The 27,982-nt window shown below is 38.5% G+C and overlaps 2 protein-coding genes across 5 annotated transcripts in view; one reads left to right on the top strand and one right to left on the bottom strand.

The window, feature by feature from the left end:
* The window catches only part of LYN (LYN proto-oncogene, Src family tyrosine kinase), a 53,438-nt gene extending 51,818 nt beyond the window's left edge, over nucleotides 1–1,620 (top strand). For all 4 annotated transcript variants that reach the window (XM_055800272.1, XM_055800271.1, XM_055800275.1 and 1 more), the window contains exon 13: nucleotides 2–1,620. In XM_055800272.1, the coding sequence (XP_055656247.1) occupies nucleotides 2–204 (203 nt within the window). In that variant the 3' untranslated portion in view covers nucleotides 205–1,620. The remainder of the gene's footprint in view (nucleotide 1) is intronic.
* On the bottom strand, nucleotides 1,478–27,831 carry LOC101914293 (kinesin-like protein KIF20A). Its single transcript, XM_055800276.1, is given in 21 exon segments — nucleotides 1,478–3,769; nucleotides 3,771–3,898; nucleotides 5,053–5,172; nucleotides 6,852–6,916; nucleotides 7,000–7,120; nucleotides 9,299–9,464; nucleotides 10,860–10,999; nucleotides 11,670–11,843; nucleotides 13,087–13,252; nucleotides 13,839–13,985; nucleotides 16,030–16,104; nucleotides 17,660–17,771; nucleotides 17,851–18,045; nucleotides 18,497–18,593; nucleotides 18,802–18,819; nucleotides 21,825–21,920; nucleotides 22,017–22,201; nucleotides 22,300–22,438; nucleotides 23,355–23,474; nucleotides 26,244–26,318; nucleotides 27,437–27,831. Coding segments are annotated over 21 exon segments (2,808 nt in total). The 5' UTR covers nucleotides 27,767–27,831; the 3' UTR covers nucleotides 1,478–3,630.
* Nucleotides 27,832–27,982: the final 151 nt, after the last annotated feature.

Here is a 27,982-nt window from a genome sequence, read left to right as displayed (position 1 = left end):
GGTATGAGCAATTCAGATGTGATGGTTGCTCTTCAGCGTGGGTACAGAATGCCACGCATGGAAACCTGTCCAGCAGAGCTTTATGATATCATGAAAACGTGCTGGAAAGACAAAGCAGAAGAGAGGCCAACATTTGATTATCTACAGAGTGTGCTTGATGACTTCTACACAGCAACAGAAGGGCAGTATCAACAACAGCCATAGAACAAAGAACACTTTTTCTATTGACATGGCTCATTGGCACAGACTATTATTTGGACAGACTGCTCAAACCAATTACTTCATGAGTTTGGATGTCTTCACCAAGTGTGGAAGCTGAAATACTGAAGGAAAGAGTAATTCTGCAGAAACAGAATAATGTTTTTATTTGGTTAAAACAGTTTCTCTAAAGCATCAAGTTCTCCTTAAATGTTTTGTTTTGCATCTGCAGAAACATCCCAAAACAAGCAGGCTTTTTGGGGTGGGGAGAGAGAAGGAAGGAAAGCAATCACACACTGGTACAGCTTGACAACCCCTTCTTAAGATCCAAGCCAGGCAATACATTACAAGGAGACCTTTATAAAAGGGGAAAGAAAATACAGGAACAGCTGTTTTCAAAAGAAAGTCCTGAAGGATAAACATACATATTTAAGATGTGGTGATGTCTTATTTTTATATCCTTGTTATTTCACGTTAGTATCTGGAGTACTGTCACCTCTTGTAAGGCTTTCTAAACAGTATCATGGTTTCCTTTAAGGAAGGTTTGTGTATGTAATTCTTTACACCGAAGATGATTCCATTTTACTGCTGTATTACTCATACTAAACTTAAAATCCTTTCCAAAGCATCGCACAGTCATCACAGATGCAGAAGTGCAATATGAACACCCATGATGGCAGAAGCAGCAGCAAACCTAGCTCTGTGTTCAACCTTAGTTTCCCACAAGGCTAAAGTCATCATCTGAAATCTATGGGAAAGCACAGGATTTTGAAGGAAGTTAATACTTTCATTGCAGTCACTAAGACTGTTACCAATGAAAAATATCTTAATCTTAATTTTTAATCCTCTGATTATTCAAGAATATTCCTTATATTTTTGCTGCTTTAATTAACTAACCTCAAATCTGTTTTAAAGCTAAAACCAGCTCTAGCACTATCAAAAACAATTTGTGGAAATATGCAATAGGATATCAGGTTACATTGCAGTGACACTACAAGTTTCATTGCTCAGTAATCTAATTCATAACAGTGAATGTAGTTTGCCAAGCTCTACATATTGAAATGTTCTATCAATTCCTTACCAAAACAACTGAGCTAGTGTAATTGCAATGTAACTAGAGCAAAAAGTATTTTTTTTCCCCAGTGACAGTGGTTCTTACAGCTGAAACCCTGTACATCTTTGCCACCCCTCAGCCCAATTGTTTAGGCAAATGGTACTTTGCAGAAGCTTAAAACCCCTTTTGATGTAGCTCTTCAGTGTGCCTGCACTGCAGTTGAAGTTCAGCAGCATAAATATTCATTGCTTTTCTCTTCCATTGGCTTCCTTCAGTCAAACTGTGCAGTTTAGGCAGACTATCAGTTAAATATGTAAATAGTTTCTATTGTATGGTGATTTTTAATTTTAATAAACACTTAATCTGAAGCAAGTTGTATGGTAGTAATTTGAGATAAAACAGATGGCTGATGTTCTATCTAGAGTGGTAGCTTCGTGTGGAACAGGGAAACATCTGTTCATCACCACTAACAAGATTAATGGATTCTGCTTTCCTTATACCCATTCAGCTTTGAGAAGCTGAAAAGGACAAAACCAGCCATTTCTGAATCCTTTTGAGTGTTGCTTTTTGGTCTGGAGGGCAGGAAGAGAAGCAGTCAGCCCTCAGCTGTCCTTAAAAACAGCTTCTCAAAAGTCTTTAATGTAATAGCAATACAGTCCCTTGAAACTCTTTGGAAAGTATTACAGTTAAAAACTGGTCAGTACTTCGCTACAGGCTTCATTTTATTTTAAAAAAAATTGATAGCTTAAGGTAATGTAACCTTGTCTTTCAAACCATTTCCTGTAGCCAGCCAAAGTGCTCTGGGAAGTAGGAGGGAATGTGGAAACAGCAGTTGCTCAGGGAATTAGAGGTTATAGTTAGCGTAACAAACTTGCCAACATAAAACTCTCAGACAAGTGACAGACAAGCCATGGTATAGCACTAAATCAGTTGAAATGGTATTATAGAAAGTTTCCAGCATTAGCCTGTTCTGATGATTTTATTTTTTTAACTTCTGTTTGAATATTGCTGCTGTTAGATCAATTTGTACATTTACAGCTTTCTTATTCAAGGGATCAACACTGGGTGTATTGTATCACTCCACCAAAATATTTTTAATAGCTAGAATAGTTTGTGTAGGAGTAGAATAATATTTTAGAAATTCTACCTGGGAGAGATTATAGGCCTTTAAGAACTACTAGAGCCGGATAAGCTATATTTAACAGAAACAGTTCAAAATATGAGAACCAGCACGGCTCAAGTGCTACATCTCCAGCCCGATTAAAGACATATTAGAGAGATTACTTACCACTGCATTTCCACAGACAGACCCAAAACTGGAGACCTGACAAGAGTCACACCAGAGAAGGGCTGTTCTGTGTCACACAGGAAGGCTGCACCACCTAGTGTCTCCACAGGGAGGGTGAGGTTCTTGCTCTGAACTGGGTCCCCTTCGGCCGTGAGAAATAGTGTTACAGGGACCGATCAAAACTATTTACTTACAGATTCTGCCTTGTTCTAAAGCAATTCTCCAGCAGTTATAGGCGCGGTACTTCACAGTAGTCAGAAAAAAACACACACTGAAATTGCTCCAAGAAAGCGATTTCAAATTTTATCATGCTCTCATCTTCCTTCCTTGAGTTACTAGATAAATGTAATGAGGGTTATGATCCTTTCAACTTAAAATCATCATATGCCAGTCACTATGATCATTTGGCCTCCAAATTTATGATCTTTCCTTATCTTGATTTCACAGTTTCTCACTGGTTTTATAAAATGAACAGTCAGAGCTTAGTTTAGCAGTAGAAAAATTTTATTATAAATAGATTTTTCAAAGTCTAATGCATTATTCTTAGTGGAAATCCAATTGATATTAAAACAAGTTCCTTTATAAAACCATTATCTGGCATGCTATTTTTCAGCTAAGACCTCATTTTGTTGCCTCTTCCAGAAATTTGCTCTTTCATCCCAGGATGGCAGTCTCCAGGTCAAAGCCCAAATATTAACTGAAGAACCAAGCTATTTCATCTACTTGATATTAAGTTTACAAGCCATCTGATTTCTAGGAATCAACAATGAAATTAAATACTCAATTTAAAAAGGTAACAAGCAGCAGGAGGAACATCTCACTGCATGAATCACACATCAATATAGAAGACCATACATTTACTCAAGAATTAAAAATATTATTTCTCAAATCACAACACTATAACAGTAAAAGCACCAGTTTAGACTTAAACTTAACATGGCTCTATATTCAACCCTGATTCAATTTAAGAAGTTCTGTATTAAACATTTTGCTCTCAGTTAACATGACAGTGAAGATGGCATTTAAGAGTGAGAAAAAGCTACCAACAGTTTGATTAAGCAGCCCAGTAATTGCATACTTTAAACAAATATTATTCTTTTGCTTTATGAACCAATAGTAATTGTTTTCTTGAAAAGGGTGAAGCATCTTCATACTTCCCCCAGCCTTTTCCAAGAGGTGTACTAGCAGTGGCTGCTGCTGTGGATTTCAGGTTAGCCAACAAACTTCTGGGTTTGTTTTGACTCCTCTATAGAGAAATGTTTTTTCTGTTCATCAAGTTCTTTTTGCAGGGAAGACACTGTTTCTTCAAGCTCAAGAACACGTTTAGCCCAGTTCTGAAGACTATTCACTTCCTGATCCTATGAGGATAAAGCTGCGTTAGGTATGTGAACACTCCAAGGGCATTTTCATGTCGTTGATTTTCTGCTTCAGACTATTTTACTACAACAGTACACATCTTGTTATTACTATGCCAAACGGTGATTCAGTACTCACTTCTTCTGAATTACTTTTATGTAATTTAGAGGACAGCAAACTATGGGGCCATTGAATTAGTTAGAGACCAAGTCTGACTAAGAAGCTGATGCTTAAATGCTTAAGCACACTATGCAGAGAATTGCTGTTGTTCTAAGAACCAACTAGCGAAGGTTTTCCTGTCCTAACCTGTAATTAGTGAAAGCAAAACTGGTCAAATCAAAACTCTTACCATAGTTCTAAGTCCGCTAACTAGGACTGCTTTGAGTGGGCAGAAGATGCTCTCTAATCCTTGTGGTTAACAAAGTCACCTACCTATGTCTTAGAACCAATTAAGAAACAAGGTTCAAGATGAATAGTTTTCAGACTTAGACCAAGAAGCACATGAAAGGTAATTCAGTGTTCAAAGTAAAACATCACTAAGCAGTCTTACACCTGCCTTGCTTCACTTGCAGATTACAAGTGAGGCATAGATGCAAAGTGTCAACAGTTTAAAATTTTCATTAATCTAGTTGATATCTAAGGTTAGATGCTGTCAATTTTATTAAATCCCTGCTTTTGAAGGGAAGCTTACTTCTAGTTCAGTATTAAATAGTTTACCTGCCCATATCTCTTATCTAGCTTTGTCACCTCTACAGGAGTATCAGTATAGCTTTAAAACCATAGATCCTTAAGTCTCGTACTAACATTTGTGCACTGACACCTTGCTTGCCCTCAACAAAACACTTTGTGACTAGAGTTCTGAGCAGTATTTACTTTGCTTGACAGTAATTGGTGGCATCTTTAGATTAGCAGGTTAACTCTGTGCTGACAAGTTATAGACTTGGTCAACAGGGTAAGTTAAAAAACTATTCTTGTCTTACAAGACAAAGTCAGGGGGTGAAATGCAAGGGCTCTGAGCTCATAATTCAGGAAAATGCTAACATCAAAAGAATTTAGTAAGATTAAACTGTGTTTTTACACATACAACGATGCAGAAATAGCCAGTACCAACTACAGATACAAATAGATTAAAGTTGCTTTTAAATTGTTGACAAACCTTGAGCATGACTGTATGCTTCAGTTCACTGTTCTCTTCTGCCATTTTTCTGTAGCCTTCAGTAGCTTCTAGCAGCATTTCATTTAATTTCTGTATTTTAAACTTCAGAGATTTTATAAGCTGAAAATAAACCCCATACACACTGAAGTTCAAGACAGCATGTTTTACATTAATTTTGTTTATGACTAGAACTCAGATACTGTAGGTATTTCCGATTAATACTGAACAGTGCAAACAAGATCAAAGCCATGAAGGAGTCTGCTTCTCTCAAGCTCTAATGTCCCAACCTCTCATTGCTAGTGATAAAATGGTGGAGCATTCATGTGCTATTGTGCTGAAGCTACTACATTTACAGAGACCTGTCAATCAAGAGACCAGCACAGACTAAGCAACTTCTGGAACAGTCTGTTCCTTTTCAGTAAAGGTAGTTAAAAGAATGCTCTTGTCTCATTGACACTATTCACATAGTGAATTGGAGCACAGTTACAACAGATAACCTCACCTTTCTGATGGGAATATTGATGGATTAAGTCTTGAGAGAGAAAAACTCTAAACCAGCAAAATTAACATTATAACTATCACTAATTTACTTCTACAAGGTTGGAAGGAAAATATATAGGTTGCTAAAACCCCACACACTCTTTGTCCATATTTAATGGCTGAATAGGAAGGGGCGGGGAATGCAGGGAAAAAGTAGTGAACTGTTCACACATCAACAGATGTGAGGCAAAGCAGCAGACAGGCACTGATGGAATCAGCTGCTCTAAACTGCTCTCACTTCAGTTATTGCCAGGCAGCAATCCCATCATTCTAACACTTCCTAGCCACACAAAACAATCAATATTGTATCCCCATATCAAGCATAAAAGCCAGACTTTCAAAGTTTGAAATTGACATAGGAAATGGAAAATGATGTAGAGCTCTCAAGAACAGCATTACAAAACAAATGCCAGGGCCATAACATGAGACATTAAACTTGGTAAGGAAAAAGTTATTTTTGGAGCACACTTTCTCAGCAGAAAGGGATTAAGTTCACTTTCTATTTACATGGTTTATTAGAACCAGCTGGAACTATTTCTCCAGCCCCTACTCCTATTTGTCTCTAATGAAAGGAGCAAGGCTTCTCTCTTCCCTCCTCCTCATACCCTTTAAACATGGGAAACTAACTGTAGCCTTACAAGAAGCTCATCCAAGGTATAAATTAAAAATGCAATACCTAAAAATTTGTTTTCCATAACACAGCCTAAAGCTTATAATTTCTGCCTCTATATGTTATTCAGAACACAAGGATCTTGTTTGTTTGAAGAACAGACATTACCTTTTCCTTACATTTAAAAGGACAGTGGAATTCAAAACTTACAGAAAGGACTGGTTTAAGGCACTATTTTAGCTCTAGGTCTAAACTGTTACCAGGTTCTATAACCGTTCCCTTGAGCACAAGCAGGCAGCATTTCAGGAAGAAAAGCACCGAGGCCATGGCAGAAATGTTTGCAACAAATTCCAGTACAAGGCTATATACTTCCCCACTTCCAACTTGCATCGTGTTCACAATGTGACTTGTTACAGTAGTAGGTACCTTTACAAACTAGAGTAAAGCCAGAACACAGCCAATCTCTCACAAGAATAATCTACAATTACACAAGGGCTTTTTTGTAGACTTGATACCTATATGCAGGATTCTTCATGCTTTTGTCTACAGCATGTTGACCTTTCGCCTACATGTCTACCTTTAAACATTGAACCATGCCAGAGTTTAGGACCATTACCCCCACATTTGTTAAATACTAAGCAAGAGCTACCTCTTCTTTCTCTTTGCATTGTTTCTGCAGTCCTTCATTGGCTCTCTTCATCTTGTTCATAAGATCTGTAGTCAAAAGAAAAGTTTTCTTGTTTATATACAATACCAAAAATAAATTGAACTTTGAATATCCAAGATTAGATTCCTACCTAGTTCCATGTTACTTTCAGTAGTCAGTACATTATCTGAATTCAGACTTCCCAGAGCCAACAGCCTCCCTGACTGTTCATCAAGTTGCCTCTCCAATTGCAGTATTCTTCTCTCTCTATCCTGAAAAAAAGGCACATGGTAGAACTAGTCTAAATTCCTGCTTAACCTGATGCACTACTGTACATCCTTCAATTATATTACACATGTATACGCAGATTTAAAAATAATTTCACAGGTGGAAGTTATGATGTTATAGTTGAGAAATTACAGTAAGGAATAACACTCTGATTGCAAGACCTTCTAGGAATAAGTTACTTTACACAGGAGTCAATTCTTCAAGTCTGCAGATTTCCAAACTGTAACCATACAAGTTACATACAAGGTACAAGTAACCATATGGCAGAAAGGAAACTTTGGTGCATCTGTGTTAAACGCTGTTGCCAGTTAGCTTCCTCAATAAGTAAGAAAATATTTTATAGAACTGAATTTTAACCTCAGTCTTTTTTCAGTACCCATCAGATTGCTAGGGTGGTATTTCAGAGTGAGAAATCAGACATGTCACCATCAAGTTATTCATCTAATTCTGGCTCTCTGAAGCTGCCTACTCAGATTCCATGTTGTGCTCTCCTTTGTCAATTAAGAATTTTATATCTTAGGTCAGTTTATCATCTGACTTGCTACCAAGGCCATCTGGTTCTTTAATTCTTCCTTTATGCACCCTCATGGTCAGTGTGAGAGGCAGCCATAAATACAGAGAGCCCTATTAACGCTCTTTTCCTCCACCCCAAAATGGTGTATACTAGGGGTTAAGTGAACATAAAAACAGAGCCTAAGCGGGGAAAACACACAAGTGTTAAGGAGCTGGAAAGCCAGAGGTCATTACACAACACAGTGTTACTTATCACCACCTGAATGGAGAGCTGCAAAAGCAGAAATGTTTAAGTATCAGAATCAACAACAGAAACCCACTTCCCTCATGTCTTGAAAGGAACTTGACTACCAGTGGAGTGAGACAACTTGTTGGCTCCTGGACAGGAGAGGGCAGGGAGAAAGCACCTCTGGCATACACGGCAGTTCTGTTCTTCCACTACAGACCTTCTGAAAAGACTGAGACCCACAGGCCTCATCTGTTGCCTGGATACACTGAGCCATCTATGCAGAGGCTAGAAGTGAAGACTGATAACAGCTGCACATAGCTAACAGCTCAGTTGCAAAAGGAATAAAAACTTGCTGATGCCAACTTTAAGCAGTTCTAGGTGTAAGTACATTCAGGAGATTAAGTTCTCCCCTGCATAAAGTTTAATTTCTCATCACAGTTTCTTATCCCACAGTCCTCCCTCTAGACCTTCAGAGGTGAGATCCATTATATTGAGAATACCTACCCTGTACTAAGTTCCCCACCAGCTTTTCAGGCTAGCTTTTTACTCTTGTCCTGGTTTCAGCTGGGATAGAGTTAATTTTCTTCCAGGTAGCTGGTACAGTGCTGTGTTTTGGATTAGAATGCAAATAATATTGATAACACATGGATGTTTTAGTTGTTGCTAAGCTGTGTTTACACTAGGTCAAGGACTTCGCAGATTCTCACACCACTCCACCAGCAAGTAGGCCGAGGCACACAAGCTGGGAGGGGACACAGCCATAACACCTGACCTGAACTGGCCAAAGGGATATTCCATACCATATGATGTCATTCTTAATATATGAACTGGGAAGCTAGCCACTGGCTGCTGCCCAGGAACTGGCTGGGCATCAGTCAGTGTGTGGTGAGCAATTGCACTGTGATTCACTTATTTTGTATATTGTAATTATGTTATTATTTTCCCTTCCTTTTCTGTGCTATTAAACTGTCTGTCTTGACCCACAAATTTTACTTTTCCCCAATTCTGTCCATCCCACTGGGGTGGGGGAGCGAGCAAGCAGCTGCATAGTGTTTAGCTGCCTGCCAGGTTAAACCACAACAATTTTATAGCCTACAATCCCAAGGATCTCCACAAAGCCAGTCTGCTGTATACACCATCACTCTAGGTGTTCCAGTTATTGCACTACAGAGATAAAGATGACTGATTTAATTGAAGTGTGCCCTCAACATCAGGATGTTTAAGCATACGCTACAGGTAGCATTAGACAGAATGACATCTCTATCCTTGGTTTAGCATTGGACACCAGAACAGCCAGGCTGAACTGCTAGTTATTTTGACCATTCAGTGTTGCATTTAGGATTCCTGAATGACTGTTAAGGGAAAGCAAAATTTACAGTTAAGAAGGTAGCACATTTTTTTAGCAGCAGTCAAGTCTTACCTCAACTTTCTCTTGTTCAGCTAGAAATTCTTCTATGGAAACATAGTGGTCTTCAATTTGTTCCATTGCGCACACATATGCATGTTTCTTAATGGCCTCTTTATACATTTCAAATTTGCTCTCCAGTTTTTCTTCATAACTGTCTTTCATATCTTCCAAGCGGTTGCTGAGGAGAACACGTTAGTTTTATTTAGTATCTTAGCATTGCAGCCATTACAATTTGACTACATGTGTTCAACTAGCAATATCAAAGATAAATATCTAATCATAAACAGTTAAGAAATCAAGAAGTATTTTTCTCCTTTTTATTCTCAATGATCACAGAATCATTTAGGTTGGAAAAGACCTTTGAGATCATCAGGTCTAACTGCTAATCCATGACTGCCAAGTCCATCACTAAACCATGTCACTAAGCACTGCCTCTATGTCTTTTTGAAATGCTTCCAGGGATGGTGATTCTGCCACCCACACGGGTAGCCTGTTCCAATGCTTCACCACCCTTCTGGTGAAGAAACTTTTCCTAATATACAATCTAAACCTCTCCTGGCATAACTTAAGACCTACAGACTTGCACCAAAGCATAACCTGCACTTGGCATATACCACAGAAAGTCCTATAGAAGAACACATACTTAAGATCTGTCAAAAGTTTTATAGAAAAATCCACCAACATCCAGTAATAGATACAACTACACCCAATCAGACCTGGTACTTGAGGCATAATTCCAGGGAGTATCTTTCACATTGGGCAGGTTGGGTTTGGGGTTTTTTCCATTAAAGATAATAAAATCCAAATTCATTTTGCCTTATTTCAATACATTAAACTATTCCTGTCACAATTAAAAAATATTTCCCAGCAGTGACACAAAACATCAGAGAAGCATCACTGCTGTTTCATGTGTTTGGCCAAAGGCACCCAAACAATTTTAAAGTCAGTGCAGGTGTTAAACCATAGCGTGTTCAGCTGGAAATTTAACTTGGGGTTCGCTTCTGTTAGCAACTAAAACAGCAGAAAACTGATTTCAAGAGAACAGTTACGAGGAAGTGAGTTCAGCTTCAGCAATATAGACACTTGAAAAACAAAATCCCCAAGTAAGTAACATCAGTGCAAGCAGCCACCGTAAGCTACCAACCAGATCATAAATCATCCAGGAGGAAGAATTCAGTAGAGCTCAGAGAGATACAATTAGAACTACCTTAAGCACATGCATGCATATTAACATGACCAAGTGTAAGTTTTGGAACAATCACAAGCCTCAGCAGGGTACCTGTAACAATCTTTTTCATCTGCTAAATACTAACAGCTAGTCAGGACAATCTCCAGTAATTACAAATTAAACAGAGAAAAGGTCAACAAAAAGCAGCATTATTTTTTCATTGTACATGGGAAGAGGCTGAACTGTACAAGTTACTTTAACGTTCTTCCTTCCCTTTTCATCAGAAGCTTTGAAACTGTCCAGCCTTAACTTCTCTAAGTAACAAGAGTATGCACGCCTTGAATATACGTATACATTTATATATGGGGAATTCTTCCAGTTGAAGCCGACTGCAACATGACTTGCCTCCAGGCTTCCTCTGTCTCCAACAGCTGTCGAAACATTGCTTCTGCCATTTCTCTACGTATCTTCACCTCCAGAAGGATTTTACTTTGCCTTTCTGCAACTAGCTTCTCCTTCAGATTCTCTGTAGTTTTCAAGAGATCCTAGATTTAACATATTTCAGTTCAGAAAACAAGCTAGAAATACATATTAATATGCATGTCAAATGAAGTATTCACACAGCCAGCTATTTGCAGGGCACTTCTATAAGCCTATAATTTGCAGGGGGACTGCACCAAGGGTTAAGTATCTGCAGTGGAAATCCACATTTAAAAGAACCTTTCTCCATCTTGATGGTTTCTGCTATCAATAAGTTTACTACTGTTTTAGCATTTAAATATTAACTTGTACAACTGTTTAACATAAAGCCTACTTACAGTTTATTATTAATAATAACAAACAAGTTTATTCCTATCAGATTGTATAGTTTCATTTTCAAAATGCTGCATCTTAACTTGTTCCTGCTATTCCCAAAAAAGCAATCAACTAAATGTTGTTTTAAACACATATACTGCTTCCCTACTCTTCTTGAAGAATCAGTTGAATTCCAAATTTAGCACTTGACCTAACTAGAAAGCCACAGGCAGCCTTCCACAACTACAGTTGTTCCCTCAGAACCAGACCACTTTAAGCCTAGGTCTGCCCGACACTGAGCGGAAGCTTACAGTCCTCATTTGATACAACTTCCAGCACATCTCTTATGGTAAAGATTCTAATATTAGAACTAGTAGCAATGATTTTCTTGGGTACAAATTTGAGTAGATTCACATCTACCTCATGACTCAGAATGGTGATGTCCACTTCCTCTTCTGCTGCAGAGGTTTCAGTGCTGCCAGGAAAGTCATCTATAGATGTGCTAGCATCAAAGTGGATGATAGGTTTGCCATTGCCTCCAACTAGCTTGGGTGGAAAATAACCAACATTTTTGGGTAGGACTGTCTGGATTACCTGGAAATTGATTTATCAATGCCATCAATATTGCAGATATCAGAATACTGTGAAGAAGTGGCATGAATGCATTGTTGTATTTAGATTAAAATTTTGTTAATGTTCTTGTGATCATTAATTGTACATGCCTTTTAGCAGACAAAACCATTTATCAATACAAATATAAGACTTCAGTACTCTAACAAAGTGAAAATGGGAAATACTATCCACTAACAAACTTAGTGTGCTTGTCTAGAACAGTGTTTTCTCTCCTCCTAAAATACAAGGGTTTTTAGTAAAAAGCAGAAAATCCCTAAAACATTTGTTCCTTCCTGAAATACTGTGACCAGGATTCAGCAATTCATGGTAGTTATGTAAAGATTTTATGTATGTCATAGGACAACGTATCAAAGAAGCTTGTCTCCGCAGTGCACACTTACCTTAGGATGAAATTTGCAGCTGAAGGGAATTAGAAAAATCTTGCTCTCTGAGATCATATTAGAAATGCCATTACAGGCTTGAAACCTGTCAGAGCTAATCCATGGTTCCAGGCTAGAAAAGGACTTAATTTCTGCCATGAAACACAGCATAGCCCACCATCCCACCCCTTGCAAGCAGCAGCTTCCAAGGAAGCTGAATAAACTGAAGACCAAACACATCAACCCCAAGTCTTGAATTTAATGGGCTGACAAGCAGAGCTAGCAGAAAAAGCATGAAAACATGTAGATTTAGCAGCGGGGGTTTTGCCTTCAAAGGAGAAGAATACACTACCTTCAAGCACTAACTTACCAATAAAAAGTCTTCCCTTTTATTTGTTATTAATTACTTGCACTTAGCCAAATAGGAGCAATGCAGACACAAGGGATCTCATTTAAGACTACAAAATAAGAAAGCAGCTGCTACTTTCTGTCCAAAAAGTTTTGAAGAGCTGTCATCTTGTGCAACAGATGCTTAACCACACACAGGTTAAACAATTCATTAAAAGCTTGATTCAAAATCTTGCATTTGCTCAGACATATGGTATAACTGCTCATATCTGAAAGTGCCCCAACTACACAGAATTTCAGTCATGTAGAACTGAACCAAACCAGACAGCTGCAGCTATCTTAACTTCTTACCACAGGCAGGTTTGAGGATGGGCAACTCTACTAGGAACCTTTTAGAGGGAAGCCACATGCAGAATATGTGTCAAAAGTCCAAATCACACTCAAGTTCATACAACCTGACAAAGGGCAGAACAGCAGGGAGAGGAGTATGCTCTTACCTGTTTGGCTAAAGCTGAAAATTTCATTACATGTAGTGTTTCACCATATGTGGAAGCATGCTGATTAATGTTTACAATCATACAAGCTTTGCCTTTTCCACAAAAGAATGGCTGAAACAGACGAGTCAATTTGCTCTCTCTGAATGGAATATAGCTTGGCTTCGTCCTCACAGAGAAAGGAATAAAATTGTGAAACAAAAAAATTGTAAAATTGTGATACTTAACTTGGCTTAATAATCTTCCTCTCTTTCAGGAAAGAGACCCAGTAGGATGCTCATATTTAAGCCTAAGCTATTTCACATCAAAGAGCAAGTTCTTTCCTAGATCTCATGAGTTTTCCAAAATCCAAACTGTTTAAAAGTAGTACCGCACCACAGTTTCCTAGTGTTACAAAGCAGATACTGGAACAAGTCAAAAGCTAAGTACAGGACATATGTCAGCTGTCTGATGAATCCACCTGTATAACTTGGAGGTGGAAGGGAAGAGGACAAACCAGGAACTCTGTACACAGAGTGTATTGCTCATACACACACACTAAAAAAGTGTGGCAGTTGGCTGCTAGTTGCCCTTTTTTATTTTCCACAAACAACAGTTTTAAAGAATGTTCATTTCAGGTATTCCAGTGACATCTGTAATAAAGAATTTTGTAGAGTTCCATTTTCCTCAGACCACACAAACCCCTTGTAGAAACATAAAGGGATGCTTAGGTTTCAACCCAAAACTTGGCATGTTGTTTAAAACTTATCACTTACTTTGGATTTTGATTTTGCTTCAATGCTGCAATGCATTTTCCAAGGATATGAAGAGAATTATTAATATTTCCTGCTTCTTTTAGTCTGTCTCCAAAGGCTTGTGTTTTATTGCACCTCTCTGATCCAGCCAAGTCACAGAAAGACAACCTGCATGAAAGAATTATCCAGAACACACATATAAACTTTTTTCTAAACAGTATGAAAAAAAGAACATGTCTTTTTATTTATGTGCCTGAAGTGTAAATGAGTGACTCATTTCAGCCTTCACAGAATAAGTTGTACTTTAATGTTGACATTTTGTCCAGGAGACTATGCAAGGTACTTGGGATAAATGCACTAAACTACCTATCTTCCCATTGTATATAAAGGTACTGGAACATTCAAAATTGCTGCTTCTAATACAGCCTCTTTAGCACATTCAAAAGAAACCTGCTTGTAAGCATTCATACAAAACTCTGCAGGCATTTTTACATAAAGAATTCAGTTTAGGAACCCAAACTTTGTTGCAATCCTAAAGTATTTCCAGACAAGATAAGAGGAATTTCTGAAACAGTTTTACATAGCAGTACTATACTACAGAAACAGTTTAACAGCCACCTTCAACAGTTCCAGCACTGAGAAGACTGCAAGACAGTAGCATGCTTCACTACACGGCACTCTGCCTCTTTTGGATACAAAGCCATTTGTTCACTATTGCAAATAAGGGGCCAGAAGTCCTTCCCAGATCACCTCAGAGGTCTTTGTTTGGCTATACACCTCAGAGGTTTTTGTTCAGCTGTAGCAATTGTGTACTACTAAACTCAGGCCACTGAATTGTCCCTCACAGTACAATAGGTTACTGTCAGAGGCAATTATCCTGGATAACCAAGAAATTTCATCACTTTAAAAAAGCCCTTGAAATACAGGAAACACTGCAAGTTAGATATTTTATATAAATAATTGTATGTATCAGTGAGTAATAGTTCAGTTACATAAATTAACACCTTTGTAAGATCATAGCTGTTTACACAGCTGAAATAAGCACATATTAATACTATATATATTAAGGCACACGTTTCAGCTGCGTGAAAGGCTATGACCTTATGATCTTTGTCTTTTTCATTACACAATGAAGAGCTTTTTTCTTCCTTAAGCAACATACAAACTGTCATTCAGGTAACAGCTGCGCTGCTGCAAGCTTTACCAGGGGACTACACCAAGACAGGGAATGGCAAGGAATCTCCTCAAATTATCTTTCCTTAGATTATATACCTCACTGTCAGAACACCTCTTAATATCAGATCTTATAGTGATAAATATATTCATTACCACCTCTGCTTAGCAGAGGCAAGTGAGAAAACAGCAGGAGCTAGGACTGAACTAAAACACTGTTACAAGCTGTCCTCATTTTTCCACATCAAGCTAAAATGGACAGTTAGCTTTTTTATTGTTTGGTTTTTTTAACTATCTAAATGACTTCAAGCCAAAAGATTAGGCCACTTCCTCTAAACTACAAAAGAACCGAAAGGTGTAAGGACTTAGCACTACTCTCACAGGGTACACCTATATTAGCATTTTAGATTAGAACAGTTTTTAAGCAAATTGCTTTGCTCCCTCTTACTGTAGATTGCATCATAGAACAGTCCCAGAGCATGTCGTCATCTACATTCTTTTTGGATGATAGACTTGAATTTGCATTCCAGAAACTCATCAAATGTGCTGCAATAAACATTCAACCCATAAACTCTAGCCTGATGCCAAAGTAGAAAGATATACTGGCACAGCTTGCACCTGGAATCTTCAGCACCAGGTGCTGCACTCCAGTGTCAGAGACTGGCTTCTATCAGCCAGCCATTGGAATTCTGCTCACCAGAACATACAGTGTGGTATTACATCGTATTTCTCTGTCCCCACCTCCCTGTTACGTCAATCAATATATGTGTATTTCCCTCATTTTATGTACTACTGAGAGTTTTAACAGGTTCCTTCAGCCAAACTTTAACAGAACCAAAGAGTCAGGGAAGCACTTCTATGCCTGTCCCTGCTGGGCTTCCAGTCAGTTTTATGCAGCCAGTGGAGATGCGATTTTCTTCTCAGCTCTCAGAGGGTTTGTTTGCTTATTAAAAGAAAGTTCACTGGTTTAGCATGCTTACACCTTATCAACTTTTCTAAAATATTTACATTCTGACAAAGAGCTGAAGCATTCACTTACTCTGAAACTCCAAGAACACGCGGCTGGTGCTCATCAGCAGTTAGCTTTAGTAGCCTGATTGAAAATATACTGTGACTGGAATGGAAAGAGGTCCTTTTTAATAACCACAATTAGGAAAATCAAATTTTACTTCAGTGACTGTTTAAGGTACAGAAAGTCTAATGCTGAAGAAAACAAGAATTAATTCACTAATTTACATTAGTTACCTTTACAATGCATTCATTCAGCAGCAAAAAACAGCACTAAAAGTTGTATTTTGTGACTTTCCATTTTTTTCAGTACAGCAAAGGGCAAAATATCACATGAAGCCTACAAGATGTCTTGGAAAGAAAAAAGCCAGTTCACTTAAGTTCACTAATCATAAGACGAGTACTCAGGTAGCTACTTCTTACTCAAACTGCAGGCAATATCTAAACCCAGTAAGTCTGAAAAATTAACTCCTTAGAAATAAATAGGTGGGGAAGGGAATAAGTTGAGGACCGATAGTCCTGTAGTTTTGCCTACTTCAACATACAGATTTGTTCAGTTTTGAAGTTATTCTGTTTTCTAGAAAGGTTGAATTTTTAACACATGAAAATCCAGTTATTCCATTTTAGACAAAGGTACAGTCAACACACTGTCTGAAACAAAAGAGAAAATCCCAGACCAAAAATGCCCTGTCCCCAGTTTATCCAGTAAATCAGGAAGCACAGAAGAAGCTTCTCTAGTATATATTTAAAGCAGTGCTTTACTCCTCAGCACCAACCCACAATTTAAGAATGAAGTTTCAAAAAAAAAAACCAAACAAAACAAAAAAAGCCCAACAAAACCAAACCACACACAAACAAAACATCCAAACCCAAACAAAAACAAATTAGAAAACAAGCTAAGTAGAAGAAGTCAGCATGAAACTTAACGGCAGCTGTCTTCAGCCAATACAGAACAGCGTTAACTCCCACTTTTTAGAGAAAAAGCAGGCTTAACACTATATTCACTAAATATGCAACAAGGCCCTTTCACACTTAAAGGACGAATTCATAAGAGGCCTTCTTACTTGATTTTAATGTCATTTTCCGCAGAAGGTATGCCACCTCTATTTCATCTCCCTCCAAGACAGATCCTCCCTGATCCCTCTCCAGAGCTAGCAGCTTAATTCTTAGGATACCAAGTAAACTCTGTTAGATCTTCTAGATTGCTGTCCTCTAATCTAGCAGCACTGAAGGTACTGCATGACTCACTCCTTCCTGCATCCCCTACTGACAGGCTCCATGTTTCCAAGAATTATACTGCCAGTGCTGAAGAATTATCCAGCTTTTCCTTCAGCATCCTTGCACAGCCATTCCCACTCAGCACCATTAGCATTTGCCAAGATGTATAGCCCTGCTGGCACTCAAAAGTGAATACGATTTGGTCTTTTTGCTTGTCCAATGCCATGAATAGCAACCCAAGTCCAGCTACTGTTGAAGTCATAGGGCCTTTTCTAGCTTTCTTCCAGAAAGAATGTCATAATAAAACCAGAATAATCACAGAAAGTCTTGAACTATTATTGAAGCGGTTAATTTCAAACATTCTAAAGTTTTCTCCTCCCTTCCCCCCCTCCCTCTCCTTAAAAGAAAAGGAACAGAGTATGCTTATGATTAGAGGAACAAACCTCCTACTTGATTGCTCGTTCATTCTAGTACAAGCAAAGCTTCGGTTCTTGTTTCCTATTTTTAGTATTTTGCGGGCTTCTTCAGTGCTCTGAACGTTAATCCACTTCAAGTCTGTGAAAAGAGACCCTTTACATACACTTCTTATCAAAGCAGTTCTGTGAAACTGCTGAGGTCATACAACTGTTATTACCTTTAATGTAAGAATTTCCTCCTTGATCCTCACAAATTCTTAAGACTCTGCGCTTCGGAGTTTTTGATGTAGATAATACATTTAATAGGTCATACACATATTCATTGTAAATTTCACAAAAGGAAATCCACACAGATGCTTGTGTTCTTTGGTGTATATTAGTCCTATATATCTCAAGTGGAACAAAGTTCTTCTCTACCAACCCAGAACAGAGAAAAAGTTCAATCAAACTCATTGATAAATTTTATTTACAGTATACAAAGCCTTCTAAAAGGAGGAGGCTTGTGTCTGTTGTACAGTATCTTGGATTAACTTCTGAATTTATCAAAAAACATTCAAATTTCTCAGCAGTCACCTGCAACCAGACAGTGCCCAAGTTCTAAGCCATTGCCTCCCTCTACCACAAACTTCCAGCAGTCTACACATGAGCTTTGCAGAACTAAGCCTCCCTTTTCCACCAAAAGGAGCAAAGCTATCAAAATATTTTTACATACTCTTTCTCCAGAGCTGAGCCATTAAACTTTGGTTGAAAACTATATACAAGTTATATAATTTTATATATATACACTTTGTAGTATAGTAAGAGTTTTTAATCCACCAACAGTTACCCACTTACATTCCTAAATTTCTATTCACTTTATTTTACCTAGTGAATCAGAAGGAAGATTTTCCGAAGTACAGTTGGAAGAATCCGACTCCACATCACACATATTTGTTATATTACTTGAGAGGTTTTCTGTCTCCTTGAAAAAATAAGAGACCATTACATCCACATGAACAGACTACAATAAGAATTGAAGCTAAAATTGACAGTAACTCCAGTATTTGAGATTTAAATATTGTAGTAGTATTAAGCATTAAGCTACTCTTCCTCTGGCTGCAAATGAAATGTTTTTAACAATACTGAACTAAAATCAATAAATGCTCTTTCCTTCATAAGAATTATCACACTCTGCTACTCCCAGCAGCCTGTTCTGAAGGCAAATTGTTGCTAACTTAGGAGACTTACTCTACAAAAGAAGGTCCTCTGTCAGACTGCAAATGCACAGAATGCCTTTATGAACTACTGGACAAATCTGAGTAGTACTTCAGTCAACCAAAAGAACTGGAGAAGTAAGTTTCTTTCAGGGAGAGATGGCAGGGTGGTGGGCAACGGTGACACTAAAGCAGCAGAGATTCCTAAATTACTTTTGCAAATCACAGGCTTGTGCCAGATCTGTGAGAGTATGAGTCAAATTTACTTTAAGGCCTCAGACAGAGTGTAACAATAACTTCATAAAGGACTTAAAGACCTGATAAACTAACAGTCTATGTTGGTTTATTTCACACCAAATTAAAAGGCCATTAAAAATCCTGTACGGATAAGAGCACAGTTTAAGTACACACATTTGCCAAATTTCTTTAGATCAAAAAAAACACAAATGCCAGGACTTGTCAAAGCATAGGCTTCAAATTACCCCTAGGAAAACTAGTGTAACAAAGTAGAAGCTTCCACTGTTTAGAGATTCCAACCACACACACCTCCCTCCCCACATTTTATACACCAATACAAATGTTCATTAGGACATTCACCCTGATTTCCCAAACTCCAATCCCAATAGAGGGTCATCCTAAAGAGGAAAGGGGAACAGATTCAAAGTAGTTTAATGTTCCAGCTATTTGAATGCAGTGCTAAGTTCATTATGGATTGTCTACCAATGCCTCTGTTACTCACCTGCTACATCCAAACCAAAATGTTTTACAAACAGAAAAGTCTGAAGCCATACTTTCAGATCTTTCATCTTAAAAAGCATAGGATTTCATTGTCATTTATAAGTGACTGTTTTTCAAAGACTGCACTGTCTATACATTTATGTTCTTGAGTAGTTACAAGTATAGCCACAAGCAAGGATTCTGCTCATTCTGTTTGTGAAGTATAGAGCAGAATTCTAAAGCAAGGTATGGGACTGACATGCATTATACATCCATGCATGTCAAAACTAATGGAATGTAAAAAAAACCTCAATGAAACAGTACTTGTGCATGTGATAAGTTTTTGTAAAGGTATTTCAAAAAACTAAGTGTTAGCTGTGAGTGAATCGCTAGCTGTGCTGCTATACCGTTCTTCAAACCATCTTCAGAAAAGAACATGAAGATGACTGCTTGAAAACAAGTGGGAACAGGAACTGACATTGTTTGCCAGCAACAGAAGCTGACATTTAATAGCAAATACAAGGACAGGTGGTAACAGGAATGCAAGTAAAGAAGCTTTTAATCCAGTAAAAACCAGTATTTAATCCCATGAATGGAACTAGTAGGGGGAAGGAAAGAGCGGGTGTTAACCACTCCAAGCAAGCATTTTTGCAGCAGTACTGCATACAGAAGTCAGTAAAAACTCTGAGCAGTTTAAACAGAAAACGAAAGGAACAGCAAGCTCTTTCTGTATGACACATAAACTGAGCCTGGGAAAAGGGCCTACAAAAATCCACATAAACTAAAACCAAGCCCACCAAACCGTATCTGCTCTCAGATTACAAGCTTGAGTGAGCATCCAAACAGTGATGCTATTCATTCACAGGCTATCAAGAAGCACAGCTTCAGTGCTGGGGATAGCTGAGCTATCACTATAGAAGCATTGTAACACATAAGCAAGGTCTTGTCACGTATTAGTTTCTAGGTGCATTTTTCACATTTCCTTGCTGGTGGTGAAGTCTTGCTTGCTTTTCACTGTGGTGCATCAGCATCTAGATCACCTACTGCAACATTCAGTAACTAAAAATCAGACTGTGATTTAACAGAAAGGAATATTTGTAAAGTATAGACTTATCTTCAAAATAAGATTTGACCTCCTGTTCTAGGCCTTGAGGTCTTGTGTTTTCCTTCTTGCAAGCTTGTACGTTCCATAAAGTTTGTAAAAATGTTTACCTACTATCCTCCTGGTAATCTCAATTTTTCTTTAAAACCCCCACCCCCTGCACATGCACACACATACACAGTGTGACTGAGCTTCTGAGACACTCAAAATAAATACGCAATCTTTAGCACCTTTTAGATTTTTCACCTGAGATCTTTCCTCAAAAGTTAACCAGACTCAGACTAAACAAAGTTTGGTTTGCAAAATTTAAATTAAGCAACAGAATGTAGACCGGAACTTTACATATGAATTTGATTCATAGAAAGATATTCTTTCAGAGCTAACTGGAGTACTTTAACACTAGTATTAAAGGCCACAGAAAAAAGAAAACCTAGCCAATCATTACTTCTACACTTCGCAGAATTCAGAGTTGCTTTGAATGACAATCAGCTGAGCCTACTGCCTTTTGGGATTAAATGTACAGAATCACAGTTTGGGTTAAAAATGTTCTGAACAAGAGGAAGAAGCCAGACACCTTGTCACAATTTGCAGCTTGGCTTAGAAGCCTAGAACAGTCACCCACAAAAGGGTGTCCATTTTCTGGTTAGACCTATTTCTTATACTGGAAAGAGAAATAACTAGATAATGAGAACAGGAGGCTGCCACAGTAAAGACTCCTGTATTTTACATACAATCTTTAGAGACCAGAGTTAACAATACATACAATTCTCTAAAGCAAGCTGTAATCCTTTCACAAAATTAATTTTGTGGCATCTCACTTCACTTGCTGTATCATAACAGTTTCTTTATGAAGTTACATAAATCACAGTTTAAAAACTTTTCAATATGCCCTAAGACTGCCTTCTGCCACAAGGGACTCTTCTGCCTTCTTTGCTGCCCCTGCTACTACACTGCCATCCCCTCTGCTAAGCTAGTATTGGAGTCTGAACAAGTGCCCTGAGATCCAGCCTAGGAACTTGATCCAAAATAAGATTCACTTAACAAGCAGGCTTTTGACAGGTCAGTTCTCAGAGACTTTTCAAGGGCTAGTGTTACCACAGCACCAGAACTGCTCCTCTATAAAGATCCAGGCTTTGTCTTTGCAGTGGTTTTTTTGTTTGAACTGCGCACTGCCTGCTACAGAAAGTTCTTCTAGTTTACCCTGAGCTCCAAAGACAGCCAGTTGCCTTATTATGCCAAGGTTCACCAAGTATTCATACTGTAGGCTTATCTAAATCTAAAGAATCAACAGTGAAACAGATTTTATTAGTCTGTTAGACAGGAAGCTTTGAAGAAGTTTCATTCAGTAACAAGGAAGTATCTTGTCACTGACCTCTTTCAGTGACGCAAGAATAGCGTTTTTTATGGCTTCTTCTTGCTTAACTTGTGCATCTTCTAGTTTCTTAACATCATTACTTAAATATGGTTTGAAGTCCATCTTCAGGTAATGTCTCCCCCTTATGTGGTTAAAAATCACATCAAGTGAGCGAGGTAAAATACCAGAATCTTTTGAAGTCCCTTGAAAATAACGAAAGATAAGATGTGGACATTCATATAAACTTCTCATTGGATTTTGACTTGGTTGTTATATATGCTTTTTAACAAACATTTTATACCTTGGATAGTGAATGTCTTGCCTGCATTTGTCACCCCATAAGTAAACACCAGTCCACTCACACCATTAACGTACGCTCTTACCATCTCTTTCATTGAGCCTTCAAAAAATTCACTCTGAGTAGTTTCTGGTCCAAAGACCTTGGAGAAGGGGGTTAAAAAAATAAAAAGAAAAAAAAGGAGTGATAAATGGCACAAAGAGGTTTAATATATCAAAATATTAAGCATTGATTAATAGTGACTAGTTTTTCAGAGCAAGCTGACTAGGAGATACCAGCTTAGTTTTGTGTCTTGACTGAACCCCTTCTGGTTCAACATTTTCCGTTGGGTTCTCACAGGCCGCCTGCTTAATTCTGAGAGGCACTCAGGCTTGCACTTATTTTGTAATATTTTCCTACTCCTAAAATAAACTGCTGAGAATGCTACTGAGCACGTACTGTTTAGTAGATACTTTCAAGAGCTCTGCTGGTGATGCACAACTCCCTCCTCACCAGTCACCCACAACTGGCAAGAAGATCAGCATTACAATGGGCTAAACGATTCAGTGCCTGGAGCTCTCTATCTTTTGATACTGTGAGAACAGCATTTCTTGCAGTATGTAACAGAGTTATGAAATTTACTTTCAGTATAAAAAGTTTAAGCAGTTAGGCTGCTATTCTTTCAAAATAAATGTTCCTAAATACATGCTTACATAAGTCCCTTTAAACATGTGGTTTCCTGTAACACTCCCCAGATGAGGGCATCTGCAGGAACAGCACAACCACAGTAAGTCTGTGCCTACAAGAAGCTTCTATAGCATCTAATCAAAGAACACAGAGCTGCCACAGAAGACTCCTAGTCTCATCTAATAGGCACCTCCATTGTAATACAGCTTTCTTGACAGTCTAACAGTAAATAATAAGCAAGCTTTTTCTTTTTTTAAGGCATGTACCACCACACGTAATTCAAAAGAAGAAAAATCACATTGCGTGGTATAGTAGAAAATTCATTTTTTATCATAACAGTGGGGAAAAAAACAAACTATATCTAAAAATTAGGAAAATAAATATTTGCCTACCTGAGAAAAGGTGAACCTGTGTACAGGATGACCAATCCCTTTTTCACTGTTTTTTGTTGCAGAAGACTCTTGGGGCGCATTAAGAATTACTGTCTGGGCATCTTCAATAGCTACACAACCCTTAAAAAAAACAAGACAAGGTAAACCAAACCACCACATAACATTATTCATGAAGAAAGCTATCTGGAGGGGGGAAAAAAAACAACAACCAGAACAAACAAAAAAAAAACCCTAGTGTTTTTATCTATTTACCAGAGCTACAAAGAGTTGCAAAATTTACATATAATCTCTCAAGGCATGTAACAACTACAGAGATACCCATTCCATATGAAAGCCAGTGCGTAGACAAAGTTAAGGCAGTTGTCTGGAGTTTTCTAAAAGGTATAAGGTTTTTCTAGGATTTTTCCAGCATTTTTTTAAATACTTTTAAACCCTGGTATTTTGTGATGGTGGCTTGCACAAACCTAGCTATGAAAACAAAACTATATAGAAATCTACTGATTTCCCACTTCAGTCATTTTCAGTGTGAAACAAGCTGTGACCAGCACAAACGAAGTAAAATATTAGGTCTGAAGCATTATCCTTTGACCGATAGACAGCGTTACCAGTAATGAAGGAAACTGAATTAGTTTCAAATAATTTGATTGCTATTTCTCAATTTATTAAAGATGAGATACAATTACCTAGCACTCACTAATTAGATAGATATAGAATGCAGTATCACAGGAAAATTGACAAAAGAGTTATTTTAGACCAGACAGGTTACCAACAATACAAACTGAACTACCCGTATAGCTTAAGTGTCTTGAAAAACCAGTTGCAAGGACTGATTGTAACTAAATCTGACATTTATGTTTAGAGGCTAGCCAGGGCCAGTAAAACTAATAATCCATGTGTAGCATGTACATAGGAAGTACTGCTCTTCCTAGGAGTCTCAATTAACAGGTCTGTTTATCAACTGGTATAGAAGCTTTAAGAAGCTGCATACTGAACTTAAACCAACCGCTTGCTTGCTGTGCCAGGCTTCAAACCCACATATTCCTCCCAGATTACCAGGAACAGGTATGCAGGTCAGATGTACTAAATTCTAGAGAGCTACAGAGGAATGCAGTACCTGCAGCATGTGCAATCAGCTTCCGCTGGCCTCATAAATGCTCTTGAGTACAGAGAGGCCTCGAGGTAGTCAGATCTGCAGAGCTGGAATCCAGCTGGTAACATGTCATTCTCGTTGTCTCCCCCAGCTAACCCCACAGGTAAGCTGGCAGGAGTTGGACTATTTCTGGCACTGTACGTAACATTTATGTCCAAAGAACACAACTTCCCGCTCTCCAGCGGGTGGCTCCAGAGAATCACTTGGCATTTGTATCGCGCATACAGAATTTCATCCAGAGGTCTTAAGCTTTACTTGCGTATATCATTACCTCTATGAGCAACAACAGATCAGTTAACCTGCTGATTGTCTCTGCGTAGAGCATCAATCTACAGCTATAAGAAAAAGGGCTTGGGTTTTAAGTTTTTGTTTTCTTGTATGTATTTGGAACAAAGATACTTTCCTGAAAATTATGCATGACAGGGATAGAAAAAGGACCTAAAAATTAAGTTGATCTCTCATTGATTATAGAGACGGGAAGGGTTTGTTGGTTGGTGTCTTTTAGGGGGGGGTTGGGTGGTTGAGTGGGTTTTGGTTTTTTTTTCCATTTGTTACCAAGCATCTTCCTCACAGATTCAGGTGATAGTTAAGAGTAGAAAACACTGAATACATTGAAGACCTTTCAAACATTCATAGTTTTTGGAGGCCAAGGAAAAGCCTTCATACCACGCAAAGCAAGTGACACAGCTAGTATGGTGGAAGATCAAGGTTAAGACAAAAGCTTTAAAAAAAATCTAGTACAAACTTCAACACATATTTTTTCTGCCTCCCTGCTTTTCAGAACAAGTAGTTTGACTAATGGTCAGGTAGCCAGAAATTTCCCACTCCAAAGAGGAATGAGATAGATAACTTTTACAATAATTTGATTTTGTAAATCAGTTTACCCTTACAGCCAGCTCAGGTTGCTGAATGATACCAATCTGGAAGCACTGTGGCAGTGCATAGTACTCAACAAGAACTGCCTACGGAAAGGTAAATGGAAGTTGGGGGGAGAGGGGAAAAATACAGCGAGTGAAAAAAATACAAAGGTTCCAACTGCAGCAGATTAAATGCAATAACTCATTTTTAAAAAGCAAATCAGAACTAATATTAAATCCCTCTCCAAACAGGTCAGGAATAAGAGGTCTACCAGAGTCTGTGAGGCCTTCCAAAGACAAGGGCTGAGGGAGATGCTGCAGAAACCTTGCCCTTCAAAGACAGCTAAATTAATTCTTTGCATCAGTGTTTGCATTCCTTGATACTTTGCATCAGCATCATCCCCCAGTAGGAGCAAGAGTATTTCTGAATGAATGTGCACATGTATGCATGTAAAATACTGAGGCATCTGAATCTGACAGTGTAAACTGTAGAAAAATTTGACGGGATGAACAGCAAGTCACAGGGACAAGGTAGCAGACTACTCAGGCATTCCAAAGAAACTCAAGGGTCAGATACCTCACTTGCTGCTAGAATTGCATACTCTCTTCCATGAAGTTCCTTTGTTTCTTAAACACTGTGCAGAGTCAAGAGTGACACCAACTTTCAAACAGTTTACCCAGTGGAATTTTGCAGAGCTACAGGTGTGTAAGTCTTTACCATGCAAAATTAGTAAGAACTGATTACTTTCCTAATCACCTTTATCCATATGCCCAGTAATTCTGTTTGGAAGTAGTACGTTACTTTCATAAAAGGAAGTCCTAGCTTACAATAGTAGGTGTTCTTTGCGGGAGAAGAACTTACTACTTAATTCTACAACTAACCTGAGATTCATGGTTTTCAAGCTCTGTTATAGAAAAGGGCCTCACTCTCAAGAAGACCTTCAAAGGTTGATACTCCTATTCATTAAAAAAAAAAAAAAAAGACCGTTATAATGGCCATTTTTAGAACAAAACACCCCCAAGTCATATCAGCATACATCTGATGCAGTATTTCCTGTTTTACCTTACTGCCTCAGTTTCTCCTTCCTTGTCAAGTTGAGACCCCAAGCCTTCATTTGCTTGTTTACTTCCTAGTGTTCTTAAGTAACCCTTTTTTATTCCCCCTCATTAGCGTTCTTTTATGACAAAGACAGTATTTTGATTTAAAAAGAGTATGCTATCAGAAGCATGAACTGCACTGCTTCCACCTTCTGGTCTCCCTTTGTATTGAATTCAAGATGCATTTTTTAACAGCTGCTCCATAGTACTGCACTTCCATTTTGCATGGAGCACATTCAGTTAATAGATTGACATATTCTTAGCCTCAAGAGACTGCTTCATTACCCACCATCCAGGCACTAGCCCCTCATAGTCCTCAAAACTATGAGACAGTTCTCAGTTTCTGTAAGGTGGGCTTTTCCATCCCATCCCATCATACCAAGGTCTCCCCATGCAGGTGAAGTAACAATAACAAAGAGATTTAGAGGGAATCCCAGCATTCCTTCCTTTCTCACAGAGCTTCCAAGTCCCTACTTTGGCAACTTGCTCATTCAGCAGATGGGTTTACTAGACTGTGCCACAGCGCTCCACTAATCATACAAAAATCAAGTCACCGGAGAGAATTCAAATCAGAAAACCTACCATTCCAAAACAACAGAGATGACTATACTATCTTCAAAAGTGTACTGCAGTACAGCATTATAGGTTTTTCATTTCCAAACACCTAGCAAGCTTTCAACAAGGACCAATACGCTTTTTTAGCTTACTAAAAAGAATGGTACAGTCGCATTACATTCAAAGTGCTGTTACTGACATCCTTTACTTCCTTCTCAAAAACAGCACAACACATCATGGAGCACTGACCATGTGCATTTGCTACTGGCTATGATCTATTTGTAATCAGTGAGAAGTAGAAGAATCAAACACATCTTTGGGGCAGGGGAATGCAGCAGTTCTTACTAAAACAATATTTGCCAGAATTAAATAAAAAAAAAAGCACGCATTATCAGAAGATGCATTGCAAAACCAATCCACACCTGCTGCTCCTCTGCATTAGGCAATACTGTTGACTCCATGGGTGAAGGTTTACCCTCTACATTCAGAAAAGAGACCAATTCCAACATATCAGATACTTCTGCAGAAACACAGCTTCTCCCCTCATCATCCATTGCTCTGTACAAAGGAATTTGTTTAAAAGAAAAAAGGCACTTCATTTTCCCACAGAACAGGCAAAAAAACAGAGAGCAAAACAAGCCATCAGGGTAGTGTGCATATAAACGTGCACTTTTGAAGTAAATACAGTCCACCAAGTTAAGTTTGGGAGCCTGACAGAACCTTAAAAAAAACCAGCTGCTTTTATAGTACATATATATATAGTATATATATATTTTTTTTATAGGGTTATAGTAAGAAACGTTCAGGTGAACGCACACTAGCTGCCACTGCTCTCACCCACCGCCTGCCACCCCACCCCCGCAAGGCTCAACGCCCCCCCGGCGTCAGAGTCCCAGCCACGGGGCCCAGGCCGGCGCCCCCCGCCTCAGCGCGCCGAGGGCGGCTCAGAGAGGGCGGCTCAGACAGGG

This window comes from Falco peregrinus, chromosome 3, assembly GCF_023634155.1.
Source record: "Falco peregrinus isolate bFalPer1 chromosome 3, bFalPer1.pri, whole genome shotgun sequence".
In the NCBI taxonomy this organism is placed as follows: Eukaryota; Metazoa; Chordata; class Aves; order Falconiformes; family Falconidae; genus Falco; species Falco peregrinus.
The sequence above is the reverse complement of the archived record's forward strand: the minus strand, read 5'-3'. Positions and strand labels throughout refer to the sequence as shown.